Genomic DNA, 8,696 nt, shown 5'->3' with positions numbered 1-8,696 from the left:
TTTGAGAAATTCGTGAAATGAGAAATGAAAACTTCCGTCAAAGTCGCAGATCGTGTTGTTTTGATTTTTGAGGAGGGAGTGATTGGAAAAAATAATGGCTGACTTCTAGTGGAAATTTTTATTTGAAAAGATTTTGTTTTGTTTCTTGTTTCTTATTGATGAGTCTCTTCTTTGTGTATATGTGGCTTTTCTTCATGGTTCTCTGCATGCAAAATTCTTTGGCTCATTTTTGATTGTTTTTTGTTTTGATTTGAGAGGCAAGAGAAGATGGAAAATCTTGTAACATCAGTTATCAGAACTTGTTGACTTGTTATCTTTTCCTATTCATAACTCATTCAATTTTAGGAATGGAGTATTCAGATTGCAAACACTATGGACTGTGAGTTTTTTTTTCATTTCAGCTTTCTTTTTCCTAGGTTTGCAGGTGGTAATCAAAGGGATAACCCAGGTACAGTAGCTAACAATTATTTACTGACATTCAAACACATAAGACGTTTTAATTTTCCAGGACTCACAAGTCAAAGGTTCTTTATCAAAAATATATGGTTGTTGGACTACCAGAGACTACTACACGACACTGACACAATGTCGTGTGAATTGGAAGTGCTACAAACTTTTGTGAATATCTACCTGGTTATCCCTTTGTTTTGAGTTTAATACGTACTGTATCTATCCCTATGATAAAATTACACAGTTTTGAGTAGAAATAAAGTTATGGTAAAGCGGCACTGACAAATTTCTCCAAAAAATATTTTCTTTCAAATTATGAAATATTAAAAGTCTTCTTACATCTAAAAAGGATTAAATTTTTTTCGCCATGCTTATGTTTTACTCAATTCTAGTATTTTTTCCAAAACTTATATATACTTACGTAGAGGGAAATTTAGCAGAAAATTAAGAATTCTCAGTTTGGCAACAAAAATTTCTCAAACGTACTGTACACATAGTACCTACTATAACTTTAAACATTTACATATTTTTAAATTGCCAGATTAGTGTGGCAAGAAAACTCATTTTTTTCATTCAGCCATAAATCTTCAAGTGTGAAGTTAATTTTATAGTACACATACTTACAATTTACAGAAAAATGGGTGATAAGTATATGTCACATGTTCAACAACCCATTTTTTCCACAGCTTACTTGTTCAACAAATTCTTGTCAAATTGAATGTCGAACAAGTGGGTTGTGGAACAAATGGGTGCCAAAATGATCGACAACCCAGTTGATTGACAATCCACTTGTTCGACAATCTATATAGTTGTTCAACAGACCAGTTGTTTGAGAGAACAGTGTCGAACAAGTGGTCGTCGAACAACCATGCAGTCGAGCAAATGGGTGTCGAACTAATAACTGTCAAACAACCGGTCTAACAAATGTACCGTCGGACAAGTATACTGTCGAACAAGTGGGATTTCCCCAAAATTATAGTTGTACGTAGATGAAAATTTGTCAGAATTTATATTACGGTGAAAATTCAGAATTCTCCCCGGGGGGGGGGGGGTACTAGGTTTGCGAGGTGACGGGTATGTCCGAGCTAAAAATCGAAAATCGACCCTTTGAGAGACTAAATTTTGGTGATTTTGGGACCCTTTGAGAGGCTTTTTCCTAAATTTTGGTCCATTTTTTCCAAATTTTGGTTTGATTTTCATCAAATTTTGGTCAAAATTTTTGGAAATCGTGACCCTTTGAGAGAGAAATTTTTGATTTTCGTGATTTTGGGACCCTTTCAGAGACTAACTTTTGAATTTGTACCCCTTTGAGAGACTTTTGAGGATCGAAAAAAGGTACCCTTATGGCTCGCACATACCCGGCACCCATTTTGCCTAAGTACCCCCCCCCCCCGGGGAATTCTCAGTTTGACAACAAAAATTTCTCAAATAGGTAACTTTAATTTAAATAATTACACGCTTTTTTTTTATAAGAATAGTGTACTTTGGTTGAGGGTGAGCATTATTCTTATTTTTCTATTGTTTTAAACAATAGGCCTATTGTTTTAAACCCGAAATCTCACCCTGATATTCTTATAGAAGTTATTCTTATAAAAGAAAAAGCGTGTATATTAAATTGTAAAATTAGTGTGGCAAGAAAACTCCCAAAAAATTTAGCCATAAATCTTAAAGTGTAAGGTTAATTTTTCAGCATTTTTGGTGTGACAAGAAAATTCTTCAGCACATAGCCACAGTCTATAGAAAAAGGTCAGAATTTACAATAATTCTCTTCTCATGACGAAAATACTGCATTTTTCTAAAACCATGAATACGTGTACCCAAAAACTTTTCTGTCACCATATAAACTCTGGATTTTCTATCAGAGCTATCTTATCACAGCACTAGATTCTGCAAATTTCAATTTTTCACAAATTAAATTTGTACATGACAGATATGTTACATTTTTCATTCGACAGACTGAAATACTTAATTATAATAATACACTTATAATAATAATTATGCACCAATGTGTCATTGTTTTGAGGTTGGAGTTTTAGTTATTCAACATATGACATCTTAACTATTAAAAGTAAGTACTTTTCTGGAAGTTTTCCATTTAATTTTCTATGTGTACGTGTAATTTTCCTGTGCTTGGCTGGTACGTTACATGCTGACAGTCAGGACAGGTTGTTTTTTGTAGCAGTGAGTCTGTTGAAGAGGGTCGGACTGTCAGACAGCAGCCTGGCAGTAATGACATTGAGAGTGATGAGAGGGATAATCTTTGGAGTTTCTTTAAACTAAACCAGGAAACGCTGTTTATTTTCACGATAACCTAAAAATAGTTTTCAAACCGTACCAAAAAAATTTTTGGTACAGCTTGAAAACCTGTGTTAGGTTATCGTGAGATATTAAAAGTGTCAGAATTATTGATTATTATGATATGTTATTATTCTTAAAATAGTGTCAAAATTTTTTCAAAAAGGTTATTTTGTTGGGTACTTTTGAGCAGAGTTCCTGCCTGGTTAGTGTTACTGTTGTATTCATAGAAAAGAGTGTTGGAGGGGTTCACTTAGCCACAATGAGACTAGAGTAATCAAGTTCCTTAACAAGTAGTCTGTAAGTACTAAAATAAAAAGCAAAAAGTATTTAGGTGGAACCAAATTAGACTGTTAGAAAAAATATTTCTTACCTTGAATGAAAGAGGCTAGCAAAAAGCCCCAAAAGCACGTAACATACTGTATACCACCAACCTGCATAAGGAAAACTGAATAATCCTTGTACACTTTTGATGATTGTAGAAAACTGAAGCTAAATTGCAAATACTTACCTTTCTAAGAATGTAAGAATAACAAAAACAACTAAAGATGTAAAAGTTTCAAAACTTGAAAAGTGGCTCATCCTTTTACCACCCAAAATTCAAAACAAAGTGGTCTGTCGGCTTTTCTCCCTCCAAAATTTAGGAAAGCACTCCTCCGTTCTCACAACCTCCAAAATGAAGCCGTGGCAGAATGTTCTAGTCTGTATATCAGCAGCCTCTCACCAACTTTTGCTCGCTCTCCTACGCAGCTCCTATTCTAGCAAACGCCCGCCGCCTTTATGTTCCCGCCCTCTGACATGATTAATTTACAGACTAGTTTGCTAGTCTATTGTTTATTAGGCAAAGTAACAAAGAGAATTGTTGAAATATATAGCAGCCAATGAAAAATAAACAAGCTATTTCTGATTGGTTACCTTGTTGATTTATTCACCGCTATATATTTTGCCTACAATCTAAGGTCTATTTAGTGAATGATCATGACATATATTGTTGTAAGAAAAAACAAACAAACAAGGAGATGTGAAAGTCAGTAAGATAATGACACCATGATTTTCGAAATATGTTTTTGAGAAGCTTTTCCAGCTTTTCCTTGAATTTTATTAAATTGTCAAGCTGCATGAATTCTTCAAGTATTTTGTTAATGGAATATGATTTTTTTCAACCAATCAATAAATAATTAAATCAATCATTTATTCCTGATTATTTTTTATGCTTTAATTTTTAAAGCATTAAAAGCTTTATAAGTGGATGACATGACCTTTCTGTGGGGGCATTTAGTGAAAGCTATGACTAGTAAATAAATTATTATATAGAAGAGCTACTGTATGTAATTTCTATTTCCACACATGTTTTTGTGCACATTGAAGACGCTGTAGTAATATTATGTAAATCTCTGAAAAAGCGCTGAAGTCCACACAAAACTTTAGATAAAAAAGGTCATACTCTTAGGTTCCAAATGAATAACGCCCCCCCCCCCCCACTTATTAATTTTTCGAAAATTTTCCAACCACCCGGACCTTATTAGGAGCATCCGGTTTATTAATTTTTAAGAATATTTTCGCTGTCAAAGAGAAGGCCCCTTATTTTGCTCTATATAGTCTGATTTTAGCCTATATTTACCTTATTTTGGGGTTTTCAAAAGTAAAATTTCCACCCATCCACCGGCAATTAGAAGTGATCAATTAACGTCAATAACTTGTTAAGTTATTCGAATGCAAAAAATAGTTTGCACTCCACCGTCTTGGCGGAAATGTGCTTGGTTTGAATTGGTTGTAGCCTTAAGATTTGTTGTGCACCGAAAACAAATTTTCCTTGTAAATTCATTACCGAGCTACATCCACCATCTTTGATTGGAGTTTTTTTGGAATTGGTACCCGCTAAGAAACCATTGCCATGTTAAAAATTAACGTGTCAAACAGCGCTACATCATCGAAAGTATTCACAGAAAAGTTGACCTAGTAGTGTTATCGAAGCATTTACAGCGCTATTGAGTCTGAGTAGTCTACCATTAGAGTACCACTTTCCAAAAAACTCCGATCAAAGATTTTTCTTGGCCGGGATTGAGACACTTGGTCCAGGGTATATAAATATCATTCCACTGTCCCCTAAAAAAGATGACTGTGCCGCTAAGGATTGATAGATGTATTAAAGCATTCCATTTCCAATGATCAAAAGAATTCGGAAAATGTGTCGCGGAAAAAGAAAAAAAAGGGCTAGATTCAATTCGTCGTCGAAAATGTGGCGCAAATCTCGATTATCCAAATTTTAACTACCCTTTTCCAACTTGGTTCATTGGAAAGCTCCATTTTTTCTCGTTTCAACGAGATGTCTGTAGTACCTTTATACAAAAAATATTCTCAATGTAAGTAACACAATTTTCAAAATGGCCTCGTCCTGTACTATTGACTTTGCTAACAAATTTAGATGCTTTGGGTGTATAATAGTAAGTTCAGCCCGTTTTCACACTCAGCTCAAGGGACAAAATAAGTTTGGCGGATAAGAGCATGTTCACGTTTTTGTCACTTTGTCCATGGGCCAAAAGTTCACGCATCTGTAACATTACCAAATCCTTTTTCTCGCCTTATAATATTCCGTTTTCCTAGCGCACGTTATGGCTAACTATACCATTTTCAGGAGAAACCAAGAAGTTAAAAACGATATTACTAATCTTGATTATAAAAGTTTCTACTTTAAAAATAAATCTACACTTACATTTCTACACAAATAAAAATTCATATACACTAAATAAAATGCAATAGACTCCCGGTTAATATTGCCAAAGTTTTTTATTCAAAGTGGTTTATATATTCTCCGCCCGTTAGGCTATAATCTTTAAGCTAGATTTCCCCTCAGTTATTCAAAATTTTTATAAAGGGATATCGTTGAAAGAAAGAATTTTTTATGAAAAGTTACTTGGGAACAGTAGTATTTAAAAGGAAAGAAAATAACTGGATTTTTTCATAAAAATCCAACTGCAAGAGCTAAAGGCCGGTCTCCACTTTCGCGAGAAATGGACGGCAGTTTTTTTTTAACCTTTTCTGCTTGAAGAAAAGATTACGTCATAAAAAAGTTTCACGCGAACAGAAAAAAGTTGAAGGAAGTTCTACCTTTTTCATCCGTTACGTCAATTTCGACCAATAGAATTGCTTCATTTTTCAACCGACCAATAGCCTTACAAAAACGTCAAAAAGTTTTCGCTCATGCCACGCGAAAGTGGAGACCGGCCTTAAGAGGCTGTTCGTATGGAGGCGGACTGGTCTGGCTAGGTGAAATGGGATGGATTTCCGAACGTCACGTGATCTATTTTTAGCCATTTGATTCGTCAAAAACTGTGACGTAACGTTCGAAAATCCATCCAAACTCAACTAGCCGGGTGAGCTCGTCTTTATATAAACAGCCCCTATGCGTTAGTTAATCTAATGTTTACAGCTCACCCAAATAGAGACTTATACGCATGCGTAATTCATCGTTCTTTAAATAGTTGTTATAGCGTAAAATAAAAAAAGTAATGGATATGTAGGGGTGGTAGTCACTGACCAAGGTCGGGGATTGGGACGGCGAAATATGTCGTTTTTTTTATAGCTAAGGTTAGGGTTAGGGTTTGTCATTTTTTTGTCGCTTTTTAATAGTTTTGTCGTTCTTTTTAGATGGTCTGGAAACGTTAGATGAACAGTCTCCTAAGATGAAAGTTTGGTGAAGGGAAAAGAGATCATCCTTTGGATTTTTTGAGTCACCGGTAATCTATACTGTACATACATAAATCACATTAAAATAATATCACACTATGTTTTCAGGGTGGTCATCATTTTTAACAATAGACATTACAATTTCTACCCCAGGCGTTTGTTGTTCATCACGCTGAAGCGTTGCCAGCCGCCCAAGTGCGTTTGGTAATACATTTTCAGGGCGTCGATGATTCGAAAAAACTAACCTAACTGTTGTATTATTTCCTTGCCATTTCCTAAACGTCAAATAATGATATCTAAGGGTAACACCCATCCATAGAAAGTACATTAGAATTAGAAAACCTGTTAACAGAGCTAATCCAAAACCAGTCCAAAAATTTTCCGTGCGGTAATACAAGACAGATCCTTGGATGCATAAGAATGAACTGACAAAACCAAGCGGCGTGAGTAAAAGGAAACAAGTAAGATCTATCAGCATGTAACGTCGATCATTGCTGACTGTGCTATTGACTGATCGTAACCACTGAAAATAAAGAAATAAATTATCTTTCATTCGAGGGTATTTTCCTGGTCCGCCGACGATCAGGCTCAAAAAGCGCATGAAGTAAATAACAGTTCCAGTGTTCCCAAAACAATTTGTCCATTGCCCGTTAAAAATCCCTTTTATTAAAAGTCACTAAATATAAGGTCATTAAGCGAATGTAATTTATGAAGTAAAGTGGAGCCACCCGATAAAACATTTTGTCAAGTGAAAGGCTCACCCAGGCTACCGATCACCACAGTAAAGCCCGAAGTGGTAGAAAAAAAGCGAATACCGCAAAAAAATATTGTTGTTATTTGTTCTCGAAAATCCATGAAGCTTCTGATTGGTCGCGGCACACCTTTCAGCTAAAGTACGCTATCTAGCCCTTCCGGATTTAAAAAATCTGCACGTCAGTGATACTTCTATTTCCACCGTAATATTTGGGACAAAAGGGGAATTCCTTCAAAATTTTGAAACCGCAAGTGATTTTTAAGTCCCTTAAAGTACGGTTTGAAAGTAGAGTTTAATCTCTGATTTTAACATGAAGCTTAACACTTAAGCACCTTAGGATCTCAGGAACTAAAAACTCAAAAATGATCCAATAAGGCTGAGAATATTGCCTGAAAGCCACTTAACTCCTCCCAAATCGATAAATCTAATGCAAAACAAAGTGGAAGTACTGAATTCTCGCCCGAGCTTTAAGTTCTGAAAAACGTTAAAATACCCGAAATTGTCCAATATTGTTAATATATTTCGGCACCGATTGTAGCTGAGATTTAGAATCGAAATGCGGCACCATCATCATTCAGTTTAGCGTGAAATTGACAAATGACTTAGCCATTTGAGCAACTTAATACTGAGGTCGGGATGTTTCATGTTAACGGTTTTCTTACTTCTGCTAAATAAATTTTGTCTCACCTGGGTAAAAGAGCTAACTTCAACCCTCGTGTTAAAATCGTGATTGCATAGTTCGCAAAACGTCCTCGAGGTTCTACTCAACCATTTCTCTAGACAGCTGGAATGGACATATCCCATGGTACCGGCGCATTTGCACGGTGTGATTAGTTCTTCTATGGCGCGTCCATCTTGACAAATTCGACAACAAACACTGCTTCGTTTCAAATTCAGATCTGATGGATTTGTGTGAATTGACATCGTCCTGAGAAAAACGACTAAAAACGTTAAACGACTAAAAAAAGTTTTTATCAGTGGTCAAAACAAGGGTTTACATCTGAGATGGAAACCGGATTTCACACAGTAAACTAACATATATTCTTGAATTTTGTGTGCAAAATTTTGAGACGGAAAAACTTCTTTATAAACTTCACTGAGACGGAAATTTTTCGGATAAGGAAAAACTTTTAACACTGCTTCACGAGCCCTTGAAGAAAATTGACTTACTGTTTTAGTCATATGAGAAGTTTCATCCAAACAATTGTGATTTTCCTTCGGTATTCAAACATCTCTCAATTCTATTTACTCTGCTTTCAACATTCAAGATTTGAGGTTTTGTAACTGGTATAACTTTCAGTGCAGCGTCTTCTTTGACGTTTTAGAGTGAAAAAGGAATTGACGTCACAAATATGTTTCACAAACGAAAGTGAAACAAACAACAATCGAAGTTCGTAGCAAATTTTTATATAAAGTAAAATCATCATATACTTATTTCAATCTCAAAACCCTGTATTCAATCATTTTGCGAATTGAATACACTCTTTTTTTATAAGCATGACGTTTATAA

General features: G+C 35.2%; 1 protein-coding gene across 1 annotated transcript; it reads right to left on the bottom strand.

The window, feature by feature from the left end:
* Positions 1-5,441: 5,441 nt before the first annotated feature.
* Positions 5,442-8,490, bottom strand: LOC136806873 (E3 ubiquitin-protein ligase MARCHF2-like). Its single transcript, XM_067063449.1, has 3 exons — positions 8,357-8,490; positions 7,874-8,114; positions 5,442-6,955 (listed from the first exon to the last, which is right to left on the bottom strand). The coding sequence occupies exons 2-3, from the start codon at positions 8,108-8,110 to the stop codon at positions 6,524-6,526; spliced, it is 669 nt and encodes a 222-aa protein (XP_066919550.1). The 5' UTR covers positions 8,111-8,114; positions 8,357-8,490; the 3' UTR covers positions 5,442-6,523.
* Between the last annotated feature and the right edge of the window lie 206 nt (positions 8,491-8,696).

This window comes from Clytia hemisphaerica, unplaced genomic scaffold, assembly GCF_902728285.1.
Source record: "Clytia hemisphaerica strain Z4C2 unplaced genomic scaffold, Clytia hemisphaerica genome assembly, whole genome shotgun sequence".
NCBI lineage: Eukaryota > Metazoa > Cnidaria > Hydrozoa > Leptothecata > Clytiidae > Clytia > Clytia hemisphaerica.
This window is presented reverse-complemented; position numbering and strand designations above follow the sequence as displayed.

What these genes read in the sequence shown, in the direction of transcription:
- LOC136806873 (XM_067063449.1), bottom strand. Translation starts at nt 8,110, where the DNA reads ATGTCAATTCACACAAATCCATCAGATCTGAATTTGAAACGAAGCAGT. An exon ending in AAGTTAGCTCTTTTACCCAG is followed by an intron (nt 6,956 to 7,873) that starts GTGAGACAAAAT and finishes CTTTATTTTCAG; the next exon opens with TGGTTACGATCAGTCAATAG.